This window comes from Erithacus rubecula (assembly GCF_903797595.1).
Source record: "Erithacus rubecula genome assembly, chromosome: 16".
NCBI lineage: Eukaryota > Metazoa > Chordata > Aves > Passeriformes > Muscicapidae > Erithacus > Erithacus rubecula.
Window position 1 is genome coordinate 538,808 of NC_136668.1, and position 19,358 is coordinate 558,165.

Sequence of the window (19,358 nt, forward strand, 5' to 3'; positions counted from 1 at the left end):
AAGTTGGTTGTCAGGTGTAAAGGAGCTTTTTAGAGCTCCCTCTGAGATGAGCAGTGCCAGCAGGCATCTGTCCATGCCCAGGTGTCAGCTGTGTTATCTCTGCATTTAAACAGAATGCCTCCTGTGGTGTGGTTTGGGGTGTGTGTTTAGCAGTTTGCTGCTCTCAGACCCTCCAAGGGCAGCCTGGCAGAGCTGCCCCAGCAGAACCAGGTCATGGTAGGGAGTTGCTGCTGTTGGGTACCAGCTGCTCATCTTTGTCAGCATGAGCTACATTTCTAGCCCACACAGACAGAGCTCCTTCCTGGAATCCCCTCTTCAGAGGAAGGGCTGGTCTTCCTGCCCTGCAGCCTCCCTCTGCTCTGGCTGTGCTCTGGGCCAGGCTGGACGTGCTGCTGTGGGTGTGTGAGCCCTGCAGCCTGTGTGGGCTGCAGACAACTGCAGGGCACCAGGCTCTAAAAAACTCCATTTCCCTGACAGCAATGGCAGTGCATCCCTAAAAACCAAGAATGAGTTTATTTGTGCAGTCTGTGCAGCCAGGCTGAGGCTGCAGCCCTTGTTGCACATGTGACTCTGCTGAGTCCCCAGAACCTTTCACTGCTGTCCTTGGCCCAAATGCCCCTCTCCCCACATCTGAATATTCAATTACATTAACCCCTTGCAAATGGCACAGCAGTCACCCTGGAGCTGTTAAGAGAGCTGGAGCTGGTTAAGCCTCTGCACAAACACCAAGGCAAGAAGCTGATGGGAAGAGCTTGTGGGAGGGGGTGGATTTGCAAGTGATGTCCTCCTGTTTGCACTGGGTAGGACAGGTCAATGCAGAACGGCTGCCATGGGACAGTTTACTAGTATTTATTGCTAAATTAATAAAATACTTATAATTACTGTATCTGTTTATAATTACCACTTATAATAATGTTTGCAAATAAACACAGTAATTACTATTAAATTAATACAATTCATCAATGCACTGCTTGCTTTGGGAGTAAGTGGTCCTGGGCTTGTGGCCTGTTAGGTATTGCCCACCTCAGGGTCCCCATGAAGCTTTGTTAATGAACAAGCAGGAGGTTTAGCCAGAGCTGTGGGTAGCAGGTGATGATGCAGGAAGGACAGGTACCCCCAGGGAAAGCAGCAGTGCTCAGCAGGACACTGATGATGGATCAGAAATACGACGGTTTCTTGTTAATGATCAGCACCAAAAACTAAGGGCATATAGAAAAGCAGAGATGTCCTTGTGTCTTAAGTGCCTGTAATCTGTTTCTCAGAGCTAGGTAGCAGAATATCCCTTTGATTCTCAAAGGTAATTGCACCTCTTAATTAGCGGGAGAAAAAAATTCCCGCAGCCTGAGATCTTGCTATATAAATTATAATTAACCCCTTGGCATTGGAAGTTGAGATTTCCTGCCCTGGAGCACGAATGCCGAATGCATTAGCAGCACTGATATCAGGCCCTGGGCAGCCCAGGGGTCCGGCTGCCACCCCAAAATCCAGCCATGCTTCCCAGGGCAGCGGGGAAGAGCCAGGAAACCACGGAAGCCCAAGGGGAAGCTCTAATTCACCATTTAGGTGTTTGACCTGCTCTCTGTTCAGAACTGCAATGTCCCAACAGGAAGGACAGCACAGAAGAAGCCAGGCCCAGCCCGGGGAAGGGCTGGGAGCGAGGAGAGGATTTGGGAGGCGACATGGCCGGGTGCCCCGGCGTGAGAACGGCGCTGGCGCTGCCCCACGCACCTCCAGCCCAGCATTGTCTGTGCCAGACACACTTGGCTGTGCCTGTTGTGTGCAGCCTGGCCCACCCACTGCTGCCATTCACTGCATCCTGCTTTTTGTCTCCTTTTCCTGGCGCCTGCTGGGGGATGAGCATTGGCTCCTCACGCCGGGGGTGAGCTGTGCCGGAGTGCCAGGTTGGGACAGAGGTGACAGCAGGGCTGGGGGTGCCCTGAGCCTGTCTGCACCTGTGACACCCCCTGCCTGCCCCCTCATCCTCACTGAGGGCACCTGGGAGCTCCACAGCCACAGAATGGTTTGGAAGGGATCCCAAGCAGGGGTGTGCTCTGGAGGTCCTCAGTCCTTTGCTTCCTCTGCTCCTGTGGGGTCCTGGTGCAGCAGTGGCTCCCTGTGGCAAGGTCAGGCTGCAGTTTTGTGCTGGGCTGTAAAGCCCTTGGAGAAGGTGCTGTTGGCGAGGGGCTCTCTTGTGCCACCACTGTGCTGTGTCCCGGGTCCCTCTGTACTGCTGGCACTGGCCATGAGTGTCCCAGCAGTGGCTGCTGAGCTCAGGTAGTGGCAGCAAACGTAGGGGCACTTGGTCACCTTGGCAGGGTTCAAAGGTGGCTTTGTCCTCCCATGCCAAGGGTGGGACAGCCTGGCCCTTGAGCTTGGCACAGAGATGTGGCCAGCAGGGCTGCCTGCAAACACCCAGGGCTGTGTAGGGTCAGGGTGTCAGGGTTAGGGCACTGTGCACTCCAAAGGCTGGAGGGAGATAAAAGCAGGGCAGTCAGGAGGTGTCCTGGCAGGAGGAGGGATGTGATTGCTGGGGTGGGGTAGTGAATGCTGGAAGGAGGGTTTGGTTTGATTTGGGGTTTGTCCTGTCTGTGTGTCTGCAGATCCTTGGAGTCAATTCTGTGCTGATCACAGAGTGCTCTGAGCTGCATGAGGTCTGTCAGTCCCAGGCTGGGTGGGTGGGGGCTGCACCCTACAGCAGAGATGTCCCTGTCCTGTAGGGACAGTGCACTCCTACAGCAGAGATGTCCCCTGCCAGTGGCACCTGCCACCTCCAGGAATCTTCTGCCATGCAGGTTCTCAGGGCCACCTTTCAGAGTGGGGAGAGGAGGGCAGGAGGGTCCATCCCAGCAAGGACAGAAAGGGTGGAGAGAATTTTGGATGGAAACATGGGGCTGAGTCTGAGCTTTAAAGTGGCCTGGATCTCTAGATAAACCGAGATAAATAGCAAATAATACATTATAAAACATATTTTCTGCTGTCAGTGCTGCTTCTTTAAACTCAGAATGCTCCCCAAAAAAAGCTGTTGGAGATATTACCTCTTTTCTTTGCTGCTCTTTATAATGCCACAGATGAGGACTGGCTTAGTTCTGTACTTGATTTATTTTTTATATTTTATTATATTAACATGGGATCTGCTTTTCTTAATCCAAACACTTATGGTTTGAATGCAGAATTATATTTGAGATTTTTAAAGTACCTTTATTAAAACATAAAACTAATTTTACAGTTCTGACAGGTCTTATTTAAATACCGAGTGCCAGATGCCTTTTGTCCCAAATGACTTCAGGAAAGAAAAAAAAAAAAGACTTTTAAAACTTCTCATGCAATTAAAATGCAGTAAAAGGGAAGTATATAGTCTTACACATGCTGAGGACTAGGGGTAACAGTTTAAGAGAAGTCCCGTGATAAATGTTTCCAAAAATAAATACGTGAAACCAAAGGTGCTAAAGGGAGAGTTAATGTGATACCTGATTTTTGGGTTTTGGTGGTTGTTGCTTTATTTCTGTTGCTCCTGCCCTGAGAACAGTTGCAAGAATTGTGCTGTGTCTGTAAGGAGGAACCTGTGCAAAGGGGCTGGAGCAGAGCATTTCCTCCAAGGTCCTTCCCCTGAGCTCTCCTCAGGTGCAGCTGTACCAGGTGGATCAGTCCTTGCCCATGTCTCTGAACCTGTACCCCAAAACTCTCTTATATCCTCTGACCCAAGATTTTCTGAACTGCATTTAATAATAAGTTCTTTTATCTGGCAAAAGGGAGATGCAGCAGCACAAGCACCAACGAGTCAGGTGTCTTTGAAACTGTGTTTGTGACCATGTCTTAAGAGCAAATCCTGCTTAAAATCTTAAAACAAGAGGCATTTTCCCCATGTGCCAGAATATTTTATTCTGGAAGGTTGTGCTGCTGCCTCTGCTCCTTTGGGTTCCAGAGCCACAAGAATCTCACTGAAAACACCAGAGCATCCTGCAACTTTATTTTCAGCAATTTTTCACTTGTTGGAAGAAGGGGATGTTACAATTATTTCCTTTGAGAAAAATGCATAAAAACACATATTCTGATACAAAAAATTAATTATCCTGATTTCACCTTTTACTGGTGCAGAATAAGAGCCCTGCTTGGTAGAACTTAACATCTTTGTGTGTCAGGCACATCAGACAGTCTGAATTCAGCCTATACATGCACTTCTGCTGATGAGCTCCATTTTGGAGCTTTCACAAACATTTTGGAGCACTCACAAACACAACAGTGGAGCCTGACTTGTGGAGAGTGTGGAGCCTGAATTCTGGAGAGTGTGGAGCCTGACTTGTGGAAAGTGTGGAGCCCTCTTGGTGTTGGGCTGTGGCAGGGATTGATGTGTTTGGGACTCCTTGGAAAGAGGAGGAGTTGATATCACTCTCTCTTCATCCCTGGGGATGAGCAGGCAGAGCTGCCTGAGGGTGATGGGCAGGGCTGCAGGCTCCCCTGGTCCGTGCTGCGTCCTGGGCACAAAGGGAGCAGCTCTGCAGGGGCACAGAGCTCTCGGGGTTCCCGGGCTGGTCATTCTCTCCTTATTGTTATTTTTGTGTACATCGGTGTTTCTATTGGGTCCAGCTGAGACTGGGAACAAGAGAGTCAAACTGACTTGCAGGGGTTTGTTCCTGCAGTAATTCTAACCCTCTGCAGGACAGGGAAGGTTGACACTCTCCCCAGACCCGAGAGACTCCAGCGTTTGGACGCGTTTCAGCAAGGAGCTCGGGTTCTGAGGTCGCTGTCTGTTGGGCTTGACTGTGTCAGTAGGAGTTTATTCAAATGAGAATGATCAAAGACATCAGGGTTTGGCCCTTTATTTTTCATTTTAGGTGCTTTTTCAAGCATAACAGATCTTCTGAGCTTTTTTGAGGTTCATCCTTCAGTAATTCCAGACTCAGAGCCTGGCAGCTTGTCAAGCAGTTTTCCTGTATTTCTCTGTAGAAATACTGTCCACTGGAGCTGTGCTTGGAGGCAGCAGGACACCCTGGTGAGATAGAGGAATTTCTGTGCTAACATTCTGAACGTTTCTCTTTCCAGGCTTATTTCTTAGTCATGGCAAGTTTGCAGGTGGCAAAGTTCAGGCAGAATTTGTTCACAGCTGTCCCCACCCAGGCATTTTTAAAGCACAAACCTCCCTGGCTCTGCTTTCACTGAATCTTCTCTAGATAAACTTACTCACTATCAGTGAAGCAACTGCCAAAATATTTTTAGTGTCTCTTATAGTGTATTATGTATAAAACATCTGCAAGAGGTCAAGTCTGATTTCCCACTGCTTAATCCTGTTTTCTTAGATGTACCAAAGGGTGCAATGGCTCCATGTCTGAATGACAGGATTTTACTGTCATTATTACATGGCTAAGTCTCTGGTAGTGCCAGCTTGGGCCAGTAAAATGGTACTTATAGCTCAGATGGGGCATGGGGGGGAGGATGTTTCTCTGTGTGTGTTTGTTTTTTACAGAATTACAGATTCAGGGATTTGAAAGTTTTATTTAAGTTGGACAAAAATCTCTTAGACCTACCTTGGTATTTATTCCTGTCTGATTCTGGCTTTATATCTGCTGAACTCTCAAACGATTTTCATATGTGTAGGTTAATGAAAGACATCAAATTAGCACACTTCTCCCAAGATGTAGTGACTAGAGTGAGTTTGTAGGGACTATATTTGGAAGCTTTGTCATCCTATAGGAGCCTGGGCAGTCTGGAGAAGAAGACTTTTATGTTTTAGAACCTCCTTTTTACCTTGAGAGTGCCATCCTGACATAAACAACCCATCTCTGCAGGGTAGGGAGGTAGAATCTCCCCAAGATGGTCCCTGAGATGCTTGGGGAGCACCAGCTCAGCATCATCCCCTGGGCGTGTTGTGTTAGCCACTGCTGAAGTGGGAGGAGCATTTTTTGGGTGGGCATCCCTACAGGTAAAAGCTCTGTGGTGGTCCAGGCCAGGCTGGACAGGACTTAGAGCAACCTGGTCTAGTGGAAGGTGTCCCTGCCCAGGGGGTTGACTCAGGACTGACTCAGCTTGAAAATCTCTTCCAACCATTGTGTGATTTCATGTTTCTAGGAATGGTGTGTCAGGCTTAAAAAGAGAGTGATATTAAATGGTGGAGAGTGATATTAAATGGAGAGTGTTATTAAATAGTGGAGAGTGCTATTGGACAGTGTGAGGGTGATTTCTGCCCTGCCCCTGCTGGGCTGTGCAGGCTGGGGTTGGTTCACTGCACAGCTGGCCTGGGCTGGCCACTGGGGCTGGCACCAGCACAGAGATTTTGGCACCTCGGCCCTGTGTGCTGCAGACAGCCCAGGGAGTGCCAAGGGATGGCTCAGATGCTGGATGTAGGCCAGGAGCCTCCCTGCTGGGAGGTACTGCCTTGGGAGTGGGGCCTGGAGCTCTGCAGAGGGGAGAGCCCCAGGAGATGTGCCAGGAGGGACTGTGGGCTCTGTGCCAGGCTCCTGCACCTTCTCCATCCTGCTGGCCTGGGGTGGTGCAGGTGGGCAGGGAGCAGTACCCAGCCCTGGGGAAGCTGTCCCTAGAGCTGTCCCTAAGGCTGTTCCAAGGCAGTCCCCAGAGCTGTCCCTATAGTTGTCCACAGCACTTTCCCCAGATCTGTCCCCAGGGCTGTCCCTATAGCTGTCCCCATGGCTGTCCCCAGGGCTGTCCCCATGGCTGTCCCCATGGCTGTCCCCAGATCTGTCCCCAGGGCTGTCCCTGTAGCTGTCCCCAGCACTGTCCCCAGATCTGTCCCCATGGCTGTCCCCATGGCTGTCCCCATGGCTGCCCCCAGGGCTGTCCCTATAGCTGTCCCTATGGCTGTCCCCAGCCCTGCCCCCATGGCTGTCCCTATAGCTGCCCCCATGGCTGTCCCCATGGCTGTCCCTATAGCTGTCCCCAGCGCTGTCCCCATGGCTGTCCCCATGGCTGTCCCCAGCGCTGTCCCCAGGGCTGTCCCCATGGCTGTCCCTATAGCTGTCCCTATGGCTGTCCCTATAGCTGTCCCCATGGCTGTCCCCATGGCTGTCCCTATAGCTGTCCCCATGGGTGTCCCTATAGCTGTCCCCATGGCTGTCCCCATGGCTGTCCCCAGGGCTGTCCCCAGCGCTGTCCCTATAGCTGTCCCCATGGCTGTCCCCATGGGTGTCCCTATAGCTGCCCCCATGGCTGTCCCCATGGCTGTCCCCAGGGCTGCCCCCATGGCTGTCCCTATAGCTGTCCCTATAGCTGTCCCCATGGCTGTCCCCAGGGCTGTCCCCATGGCTGTCCCCATGGCTGTCCCCATGGCTGTCCCTATAGCTGTCCCCATGGCTGTCCCCAGCGCTGTCCCCATGGCTGTCCCCAGCGCTGTCCCCAGCGCTGCGCTCCCGCCCCGCAGGCACAGCAGCCCGGGGCTGTGTGCGGCTCTTTATCAGCACTCGAGGCACTTCCGATGTGTGTGAAGTCCTTTGTGGGGAAGTATTTGCAGGATCGGGTGTGTGTAGAGGAGGTGCCTTTGAGGTCTTTGCTGCGTTGGGGATTTTCCTCTGATGTCTCCCATGCAAATATTTGAGCAGTCTGGCTCCGGAGAGCTCCCGGGGCTGTTGTGGGTGCAGGTTGTGTCCGCAGCCTGCCCTTTGTTCACTCGCAATCCTGATCCCTTTCCTTCCCACCCGTGATGGGGCAGGAAAACCTGCCCGGGATTTGGCTCCCCGTGTATGGGGGATGCCCTGAGGGCCTCGCACCCAAAAAACTCTTTGTCACCACAGCATTTAGAGGAAATCCTCATTTAGAGTAACAGCATCTTTCAACCCTGGGTCGGGACTGGGAGCTGCTCCCTGGCCAGGCTCTGCTGACACCCAGCACTTCCCTGCTCGTGCAATGCAGTGTCTTAAAACAGAAAATATCTGGAGCCTGGAGCTTCTCTGAGTCTTCCTCCCCACGAACATCCCTTTTGATAATTTGATGTGCATGTGCTGTGCTCAGGACAGGCAGGATGAGCTCAGGGCAGTGGTATGTGGGTCAGTGCACAACCTCACTAATTGGGGTGCTTACTCCTAATTTGCACCTGAATATTTGAAAAGGGAGTTGGGCTCTGTGGATTATAACTATTAAATACCTTTCAGTTTGCAGGACTATGCAAATGTGCAGAAAAGACTTGGGGATGCAGCCTTGATTCCCCCACTGGGAACAGGCTTCATTAGACCCTCCAGCCTTAACCTAATTTTGGTGTTATTCCCTCATCATTACATCATGACTGTGCAGACAGGGTCATTCTGATGTTGTGATCGTGGGAGGCATTCATGTGCTTTTGGTAGGGGTAGGCAATGTTTAAACAGATTTCAACTCTTTGAAGCACTGTTGGCTGTGCTGGGAGAAGATTCAGTCTCAGCAGAGTGGATTCTGCTCTCCCAACTCTGAGCCATGGGAATATCCTGGCTACAACACCAGGGTAACAACTGGGAATGCTCCATCCCAGGAGCTGTGCTCCAGCCTCAGTGTGTCAGTGCATCTTCTTCATTCCCTGGAAGGCTGAGAATGGTTTCCCCGACTGTTCCAGAAAAAGAAGTGCAACCAAAGCAACAAAATCTTGGTCCTCTCTGGGATCCTTTTCCCCAGGAAATCTGATGTACCTGCCTGGCTGTGGGCAGTGTAAGCAGCTGAGTTCCTTTCCCTGTGGCTCCCTTTGCAGGGGTTTCACCTGCATAAAAACCCAAACCAGTGGATACACTTGAGGATCCAGTCCTTCTGCACCTTCTTGTGTTTTTTTCTTTCTTTCTTTAGCTGGACCTGAGGATTTTGTGATTGGTACTTGTAAACCTGACACTTGCCAGGTGCCCTCTTTCTCCTCTCTTTCCCTGTGCTTTTCTGGCTCCTGTCAGCCCACTCCCAGGAAATATCTGGAAGATAATTTGGCATGTTTTCTGCCACCTTCACATATCTCCCTGACTTCATGTTTTCTTAGCTGGTAGATAGCTTTTCAACACACACACACACACACACACACATATATATATATATATATATATATATATATATATATATGTAATCCTTTTCACCTAGACTTGTGAAGAATTCCAGTCTCTTCCAGTGGGAGTTTTCAGGAAGGTTTAGGTTAAATGGGCCAATAAGGCAAAACATGTAGCAGGAGATCTCACCCTCCAAAGACATCTTTTCTCTTTTGCTCTTTTTTTTTTTATTCCCCTGGAAAATATATCAGAATATCTAGCTGTCAAAGAATTTAAACAATAACACCTGATCTGAGGATTGGAGCCCAGGGCCTTTGAAAATAAAGATTGTAATCTCTGTGTGGTGTGTCCAGGGACAGATGGGGCTGGCAGTCAGGTGTGCTGAGCAGCAGAGGCTGGGGGATGCTGCTCTGGCATGGGGCACTCATTTTATTTACCTGAGCTCTCCTGCACATTCTCCTGAATTTTCCCTGGCCTTTCCATTGTGCCATGGTATTTATCACAGGACAGGACAGCATTCCAAGTGCAGTTTGGATTAACATAAAATTCGTTAGTGGTGGCTGAGCTTTTCTCTTGCTGTGTGTGAGTGGAGGGGGAGACATGAGCAGTCCCTGGCCCTGATCAGCCTCCAGGAGCTCCCAGTGGATTTTGGATATGTTGTTTAAGGTGCCTGTCCCTGCCCCAGAGAGAATTTGGGGAGATGCTGCTGCACAAAGAAACCTCAGCTGCCAGGGGTGATGCAGTCAAAAGCCAACTGGGTCATAACCCACCCCAAAGCTGCACTGATCTCTCTTGGGGAAAAGGGATTCAGGATCCCTAGAAACAGGAAGATGTTTCCAACATCTTAAAACTCAAGATTTTGCAGAAGTGGGAACCTGTGTGAGGCCTTGGCCTGTGCTAAGGCAGCTCAGGTCATGGCAGGGATCAGACAGCTCACAGCTCCTGTGCTGAGCCTCCTGCCCTGCTCCCGCTCCTGGGCTGGGTGCAGGATGGATGCCACTCCTGATCTCTGGGCTGGGTGCAGGATGGATGTCACTCATGTGGCTCTGGGCTGGGTGCAGGATTGATGTCACTCCCTGATCTCTGGGCTGGATGCAGGATGGATGTCACACCCTAATCTCTGGGCTGGGTGCAGGATGGATGCCACTCCCTGATCTCTGGGCTGGGTGCAGGATGGAGCCACTCCTGGGCTCTGGGCTGGGTGCAGGATGGATGCTGCTGTGTTTGCCAGCTCCAGTGTCTCACTGGGTGCTGCCTCTCCTCTGCTGCTGGGGCTGTGCCATGGTCCTTGCCTGGGAGTGATCTCAGGGCTGCTGTAACCCCTGCAGCCTGCAGGAAAGGTGACTTCCATCCACTTCTAAATTATGACATTATTTTATTAGATCTTTAAACTTTAGTTAAATTTTTTATTTAAAAAGGGGGAGGAAGGTATCATATTTTAATTAGTAGTGGTGCCAAAGGAGTCCTAGATTAATTATTTGAAATCATTCCATCCAGATGGTTTTAATTTTCACAGCAGGGAACCGGCATCTCTTTAAGGTGATATTTTTCAAATTAAAATCAGCTTGGGTATTACTCATGCTGGCTGCAGAGCAAGGGGGTGGGGAGCCCCAGCCAGTGTGCCCCGTGTTTCTGCATCTGAGCAGGGGCTGCCAGGGGACATCACAGGGGTGTGAGCACCTCTGAAGGCACACAGTCCCAGCTTTTCTCTTCTGGAGAAGCTGCATTGCCCCTGAGCAGCTCCCTGAGATTCCAGCAGCACTCCTGGGGTCACAGCCAGGCTGCTCCACCTGCCCTGGAGGAGCTGTCCTGTGTCCTGTGCCATTCCCCCTCCTGCCTGCCTCACTTGGATGTCCTGTCAGGGGCCTCACAGGAGTGGTCACAGGTTTGGTACAGGTGAGGGGACACAGTGGGAGCACCCAGTGGTGGCTTCAGGCTGCTCTGCATCACAGGTACTTAAACCCATGAGGTGTTTCTGAAAAACTTCCATAAATATCCATACCTGTGCATGATTGGAAGTAGTAACCTGCTGTAATGCAGACATTATCCCACTTGCTGTCAGAAAGAAGTTTTAATTTAAATATCCCCTGTGATAACAGGTTTAAAAAATATATCTAAATAAATGTAAGCAGCCAAAAACTGGAAACCTCTGAACTTGCAGATGTGACTGAGCTGTAAGGGGAAAATTGTTTAGGGCCCTTGTGAGTTAAAGGTTTGTGATATTTGCACTGCTGCAGAAGCCAAAAGCTGACTTTACAAGTGGGAAAAATATTAATGTGTTTAAATGAAACAAACTCCTATTTCTATCCCCATGGTAAATCCCTACAATGAACATATTTGCTCTTAGAGGGCTTTAAATCTGAAATATGAATGCCAAAAAGAATGTGACTTTTTGCAGCACAGATCAAACATTCTCCAGAGTTTGGCAAAAGCTGCATTTCTACGCTGGGGCTCAGAACTCCCAGGCGTGAGCATTTCCAGAGCAGGAGCATGGAGCTGCACTTGCTGACACTCACACATTCTTGCATTGTGTTTCAACCATGTCTCCTTTCTCCTCCTCCATGTGGAGATGGATCTGTACCAAAATGTCCAGTCTGCCTGTTCTGCCTCTCCGGGGAAATTCCTGCAATCCGAACCTCGAGCATGACTGGAATTTGTGTTTAGATTAGAGCTGGAATAAAAGGCTGGATTTGGATCTGTCTGGGTTTTTGAGATGGTGGTGGTGATGATGATGTCACCATTCTGCAGGCACAGCTGTGCAGAGTAGGGGTTTATGGAGATGATCTGTCCCCTACCCTGACTCCTGCTGCAAACCAGCTCTGGCATCAATACCCTGCAGGTCCCTGAGATGGGCCACTAGAGCCAGAGACCTGGGCCTGGGCTGCCAGGAAGGAATTTGGAAGCACAGCCAGGCATGGAGGAGATGTGCAGGGTGGGTGTGCAGCAGAGAGAACAAGCAGTGCCCAGTTTCTCCCTGCTGGCTGTCGTGGTGACCTTCGGGAGATCACTGAGATATTTCTGTGGCTGAGCCTCTTCAGTGCAGTGCTTGGGGGCTGCTGGCTCTGGGGAAAGGGTTTTCCTTCTCATCATGCCAATTTTTCATCTCCATCAGAATAAAATCCATATTCTACTCCCCAAGAGCCCTCCTGCACCCCAGGGCAGGGGTGGCGTCACCATTCCCAGAGGTGTTCCAAAGCCAGGTAGATGTGACACCTGGGGACAGGGTGCCAGGGGAATGGTTGGACTTGATGATCTCCCAGGATTTTTCCAACTTGAGCAATTCTCTGGTTCTGTTAAGGCTGAGCTGATGTTGCTGGTGAGGTGCTGGGGTTGGTGTGGCAGACAGAGCCCACACTTGGTTGTTTTTTCTGTGCTAGACCAGCCAGGGGTGCCTGTGTGGGGTGAGTGTGTCAGTCCTGCAAAGAGCCATGAGCCATGAGCTCAGCCCTGCTGCTCCCTGGGCTGTCCCCTGTCCTGGCCTGGTGTGGCACAGTGGGACAGTGCCCTGGGGAGCTCTGCACCCTCTGCCTTCCTGGGACCACATTGGTAAATGCTTTCTTTTCTTCTTCCTTTCCAAGCCCAGCTTCTAGTGGAAACAGACACTTTTGGCAGTCAAGTCCGGATCAAAGGGAAGGAGACAGATTTCTACCTTTGCATGAACAGGAAAGGCAAGCTGGTGGGGAAGGTAAGTGTTTCCCATTAATTCATTTGTAACCCGAGTGTTACCTTGAGCAGCCTCCTCCGGGCTGTGATGATGTGTTTGAGCCTCTCTGTCAGCCTGAGAAGCAGGAGGGGGATGTGGGGTTTCAGGGCACTTCTCACTGCTCCAGCTGCTCTCCTGAGCTCTCCATCCACCCCCAGCCTGGAGAAGGAGCCCTGCAGGGCTGCTCAGGTGTGCACAGGGTCCTGCCTCACCTGAAGTGGCTCATTCTGGGCAGCAGGGAGCCAGGAGCCAGGCACTGGCACAGCACAGCCAGGGCTGGGGGCTGAACTTTGGGGGATGCCCCCACCAATGGAGCATGGAACAAATCCCATGTTTACCCCTTCAGCCCAATTTATATGCTGTAGCAGTATTTTTTTGTATTATTTTTGTAATTCACAGTCCTTCTTCATTGTTGGAAAAACTGGAGGCTTGCTAACCAGGCAGAGGCTTGTGCAAAGCTGAAGTGCCACCAAAAAATTAATGTTAAATAGAATATTCAAGCGTTCAAACCTCTGCTGCCCTCACTTTACACCTCCAGGAGTTCAAAACTGGCATCTCTGTGGCTGTGAAAAAGGGAAGCTGACTTTTGTTTTGAGTCAAGCCATGCTCCCAAACAGAAACAGAAACCAAATGGCTCTGATGAGAAATTCTTTACTGTTGTGGTCCAGGAGTGACACCACTGCCTTCCCTGGAACATCCCTCCCTCTTCACCTGCATTTCCCTGGGGAAGTTCTGGGGAGGCTGAGCCCTGGGTATTTGCTGCCAGCCAGGGCCCTTGCCTGACCTGCTTTGGAGCTGCCTGTGGAGGCAGGAGGCATCCAGAGTGCTGCTTAAAATCAGGAAGAAATGGAAATCAGCACTCTGAGAGGGCTGGGGCAGAGCACCAATTCTCTCTGCTTCCTGCACTGGTGTTACCACCCTGCATGAGCCCCCATTGTTTGGTGCTCGACAGGGAAATAATTTTAACTGCATTTAAACCAGCTGGATGCTTTTGAAGGTTGCACTGGACACAAACCTACCTTAGATTTTTCTGTGCCCTGATTTTCCATCCTTTAAGTATGATCGTGGCATTTTCCCCTGAAGTGTTACAAGGATAATGTTGTTCATGTTTACGAGGTGCTGGTACCAGCCATGGAGACTTTAGAAGCATTCAGGTGGGGTAAATTGAGCACAAAATCTTCCCTTTTTCTCCAGCAGCCATTGCCCCAGCTGGGTCAGCAGTGGCACAGGGCACAGCCTTTCCTGTTCTGCACAGGAGCATCCTGGCAAAGCCAGCATCACTTTTTCCAAACACACTGTGTGTTTGTATGGAGTGTGTGTTCCAGGCTCATCCCTTGCCTTGGCTGCTGGGCACTGAGGGAGGACACTTCAGCTTGTCACCTTTCAGACACTTGTCCAGCTTGTCACCTTTCGGGCAGTGTGAACTTTTTTTCTCCCTTTTCATGGTGTTAGGCTGCAAATGGTTTGTTACAAAGAAGAAATGAGTTTGTTGTTGTAAATGCTACTGCCCTCCCAGCCCAGCCTGTGACAAGTTCCCTGACTGCTGCCCACATTAACAGATGCTGATGCTCCTCATCAGCAACAAAAGCAAACAATAGCATGCCTTCTTGATAGCACAGTGTGGTTTTCATTAGTGTCATGGTTTCAACTCTCTTTGTGGCAAGAGTTTGAGGGAATGCTTTTTAGCCTGAATGCTCTAAACAGTCAGTAAACCCCAAAGAAAACATGAGATAAAAGTTATGCCTGGGCTTATACAAATATTGAAGTTCAGTCTGGGGTGGAGGGAAATGAAGCCCAGGAGTGATTGTACCATGGTTGTCCTGCTCTGTTCATGGGACAGCCCAGGCCTTCTTCTGCTCCTTTCCTATTGCCTTGCACTGCACAGTCTCAGCCCAGCCCATGTTACCTGCCTTTGTTCTCCTCTCTCAGCAGTTTTGGATCCCTCCCAGTTGAAAACTTGCTTTGAATTGATCCCCTTTTGTGTTCCATAATCACCTACAGAGTGCCAGGTCAGGAGCAGGTTGTTGTTCTCAGCTGGAGCTGCTGATGGACACAAGAGCTCCAGAGTGGGCAGGGCTTTGCCCACCTTGGGGCTGTGCTGCAGGGAGCAGATTAACCCCCTGTGAGGAGAGCAGCCTTTGTGTCTTTATTTCTGATAATTGTCCCTGCAGCAGTTTCCCTCTGCTGCAGGAGCCCTGAATCCTGTGGGGTTTGCCCCTCTCAGGTGTTTGTGTGTCTTCCAGCCAGCAGCTGCTGTGCTCACTGTGCTTTGCAAAACCAGACAGGGATGTGGTGTATAGCAGTGACAGGTGAACAGCACCTCAAAACAATCTGGACTGTGGTTTTGGTGGATCCTTGGTGTTGTTTTGAGGAGGGCCCAACAAACATTTGATTTTATTTCTCTTTACTTCTTCCCATGTGTTTCTTTGCCTGTGGGTTTTTGGTGCTGCATAAAAATTGTAGGTCCTGAGTTTTCTGGTCTTCCTGAGGTTTTCTCTGGACCACTGAACTTTATTATAAAATTACAGAAGTTTTTGGGTTGGAAGGGACGTTAAAGCTCATCCCATCCCACCCCTGCCATGGCAGGGACACCTCCCACCATCCCAGGCTGCTCCAGCCCCAATACCGAACCTGGCCTTGGGCACTGCCAGGGATCCAGGGACAGCCACAGCTGCTCTGGGCACCTGTGCCAGAGTCCTCAAAGTAAAGAATTTCTTCTTTATATCTATTATAAATTTATCTTCTTTTAGTTAAAGCCATTACTCCTATTGCAACAGATGCTGCTAAAAGGTTTGTCCCCATCTTTCTTTAACCTTTTTTAAATGCTGAAAGGCTGCAGTAAGTTCTTCCTAGAGCCCTCTTTCTCCAGGCTTTATGGTAGAATCATACTATAAGGAGACAGACTAAAATATGAAAATTCAGCTCAAGAATACCAGCTGCTTTTCTGAGATCCCTTTTTGTCTTTTTTAAAAAAAATTATTAAACCTGTTTATTTATCTCAGGCTTCTTACAAACACAGGGCAAGGGGACTCAAAGGTGCAATTCTTCCAAGGAGATGAGACTTGTCCACTTGTGACAAGGTGACAAGGCATCTAGAACACAACAGCTCTGAGTATTGGCAGGGATTCAGTGCTAGAGGCAAAGAGGCTGATGATCTCTTTGGAGGAGCTCTTGAGCTTCTAACTGGTTCTCCTGGGGATGCTTCTGTGGTTTTTCTCTCTGCCTCAGCTTCTCTTATCTCATGCACTGAGATAAGGCCATGGGCAGAGTGGGGATGTTGTGTTTGCTGAAGGCTGGCAAGTACAAAGTTTTTGAAGTCTCCAGGGCAAGGAGCAGCCTGGGCTGAACTCTTACCTGGTGGCTCTCACCTGAGCTGGACTCCAGCTGCTCCTGGGGCCCTGCTGTGCTGAGCCTGTCCTTACAGCACACCCAGCTCTCTGGAGCCTCAGGGATTGCCTTTCCCTGCCCTGTCCCAGCCTCTGGCAGGACAGCCTTTGCAGTCAGGAGTCTGTGTGAAGCCTGAACCACCAAAGCATGGCCAGACTCTGCCCCTCCTTTGGGCACAGCCAGGGGTGGTGGCTGCAGCATGGGGAGCAGAGCAGAGCATGCCCTGACTCCCAGCCCTGTCTCCAGGAATTCCCTGTGGTTCCCTGCCATCCCCCTGGGATGAGGCAGTCTCTGCTCAGAGCACCCCCTGACCCCCAGCCCTGTCTCAGGAATTCCCTGTGGTTCCCTGCCATCCCCCTGGGATGAGGCAGTCTGTGCTCAGTGCTGGTGCTCAGGCTGCAGCAGGCATCCATGGGGAGGGGATTTCACACTCCCAGCTTCTTTCAAAGATCCTTGGTGATCTGGTGCCCACATACTCCCAAAATCATTGTAGTATATGGGGGGTTATTTTTGTGAAAGCATTTTAATGAGTTTGATTTTATTCCTCCATTCTGTGAGCTGAATGCGAGCAGAGGGGAAAAGGGGTTTAGTGAAGGGTAGGAAGCTTTGGGTGGCTGGGGCAGAGCTGCAGACTGGTGACAGATAATTTGGGTGTCTCCTGACACCACACTGCAGCACTGGAGCCTCCCAGCACTCACCACGGGCAGTGCTGAGCTTTGGTCCCCAGGCACAGCCCAGCTCCTGAACAAAAGCTGTGCCAGGGGCATGTCACTGGTGCAGGGGACAGGAGTGGCATGGCTGTGCTGCCACCAGTGCCTCTCCCAGCCCTCACAGCAGAGTCCTGCCTCTCAGACACAGCATTTCTGTTGGTGTGATAACTGCTTTCCAAGCCAATATATTTCTTAATGTTACCAGAAAGTTGCTAATACCATATGGCAAGGCTCTCTGTATTTTTGCAGGACAACAAACAAATTGTTGCTAGATGCCAGACTGCTCTGGCAGAGCTTTATCACTGATGTCTGCCAGCAGTAGCCTTTGGGGGATAGTAATAATTTGGGGTTGTTTACATTACAGCTTTAAAATAGGGGTTTTCTTGAGGCATGTGTGTGTTTAGTCAGGAAAGTTGGCTAAAAAACTCTGACAGCATCAAAGAGTGAAGGTGCCCACTGTGGGCTGTGAATGTGCTCTTGGCCTCCAAAACTGCTCTGGCCCCGTGGGAGGAGCTGTGGGGGCTTCAGCAGGAGCCTCCCTCTGTGGGGAAGGAGACTCCCCTGGGTGGGAGGCACCAGGGGCTTCTCCAGAGCCTTTCTGCTGTACCTGGAGCAGGTTTCTATCAGCTGGCTTTGGCTGAGAGGGAGGTGAAGCTTTCCTGGAAAGCTGCCTTTGAAAAGCTGGAGGAGCAGCTGCTCAGTGCAGGGCTGGGGGCTGAGGAAAGGACACTCTGGGACAAGCCCTGAGCTGGTGCCCTCCACAAATCCCAGCCCTGTGGGGCATTTGGGTGCCAGAGCTCCTGGTGCCAGGGGTGCTGCAGAGGTGCCAGGAGCTGTGTGGGGAGGGCAGGGGCACCTGGGTGCTGCAGCTGGGAGCTCTGGTGCAGTGCAGGAGGTGTTTGCCCTCCTCAGATCGTGTATTTAAAACCACTCCTAGCTGCATTTGCATTTGGGGCAGAACTCTGAGTTGCACTGGGGTTTGATGCTTATCCAGAATTTTTCCTGGAGTTGTGCAGTGTTCTTGAAAGGGGCTTGTACAGCCTAACAATTTCTGAATGCTGAATTTGCAACATAAGCATGAGCAGGGCTGGTGGGGTGCCAGGTTTAATAGCACGTTTGTGGATCTCTCTGTGACATGCTCAGCCATAAACCACTCTGACCTGGCATCTCATGTGAGAGCAGCACTTGACATGGCTTTTGCTGGACCTTGCTCAGATCTCATTTGGAGCTGCAGTCTGGGTCTTTGCTCTCCTCTGAGCTTGTTTTAGTTTAAGTCATCTAAATGAACATGTGCACTGCACCCTGAAGCCAAGCAACTTTGGACATTGCCATGCTTTGGATGGGGAGATCTAATCCAGAGCCATCTCAAGTGTCCAAAAATCTGGAATCAGAGCTTGTGGGATTGCAAAGGTCTTAAAATCAGTGAGATGACAAAACCACTTTTATTTTGGTTGGCCCATCAGAATCCTCTGCATTTACCTGATCAGGCTTTTTTTCCTACAATCTCTGGAAAAAAATTCAAATTATTTCTCTGAAAATCTAGAAGCTGAGATTCTCATGAAATTGAAAGTGGAAGTGGAAGCTAAGCCACCCTCCTCCTTTTCTCACACCCCAGATATCGCTGAGAAACTGAGGGAAGCTGCAGGAAGAGACCTGGGGGTCCTGGTCCATGGCCAGTTGGATGTGAGCCAGCAGTGCCCTGGAGCCAGCAGGGACATCCCTGTGTTGGGGACATCCCTGTGCTGGGACATCCCTGTGCTGGAAACATCAGGGCCAGGGAGGGATTTTCCAGCTCTGCTCTGGGCCGGGGCAGCCTCACCTCCAGTGCTGGGGCAGTTTTGGGCACCAAAATATAAGGAAGTCACCTTTTAGCTGTATGTGAACATCTCCAGTTAACTTAAGCTTCTCAGCACAGCTGTAATTCTTCAAGTGATTGCTCTGAAATAAAGCAAATAAAAGCAAATAAAGCAAAAATAATAATAAAAAAAATCTTCATTATATTATTTTTATGCGAAGGACTCTCAGGTGCTGGAGATGTGAGCATTGTGTGTCCTGGCTGTGTCAGCTCACCAGAGAGCTGAGGAACACAGGTACAGATTTATTGTAATTTCTCTTTAGGAAATGTCATGTTTCCTTTGGCTGTTTCTAAGAAGCCCCAGTTCTCTTCAGACTGAGCTTTGCAAAGTCAAGGTTCACTTGCAGACCAAGCTTGTAAACTTGACCTCTGAATCTTTTCCTTATTCCATGGCTGGAAGATGTCTATCCCCTCCCAGGGAAAAAAAAAAACCCCATCTTCATGAAAGCTGTGTGATAATTTAATTTAATCCTTGCTGTGTTCAGGAAGCAAGTGTCACCATAAAGCTGCTGACCTCCTGTCCCATGTGTTTCGTGGTGGCTGCAGCTGTGTGTCCTGTTGGACTATTGCAGTTCCCTAAGGTTTAACGTTAATTAAAATTGCTGGTGGCCATCCCTGAGCTCTGCCCATGCCTTGTCTGGGTGGAGAGGGTGTGCTGCTGAATGCATCTTGTGCTGACAGTTAGCAGGTTGGATTTAATTGCCTTCCTCAGAGCATCTAATTTCCTAAGTGCAATTTGTTGTTGGTCTTGAGCATGTCTCAAG

At 50.2% G+C, this 19,358-nt stretch overlaps 1 protein-coding gene across 1 annotated transcript in view; it reads left to right on the forward strand.

Annotated features, from left to right (window-relative positions):
- Positions 1-19,358, forward strand: part of FGF18 (fibroblast growth factor 18) — a 62,288-nt gene that overhangs the window by 33,833 nt on the left and 9,097 nt on the right. The window contains 1 exon segment of the mRNA XM_079320069.1: positions 12,518-12,624. Within this exon segment, the coding sequence (XP_079176195.1) occupies positions 12,518-12,624 (107 nt within the window).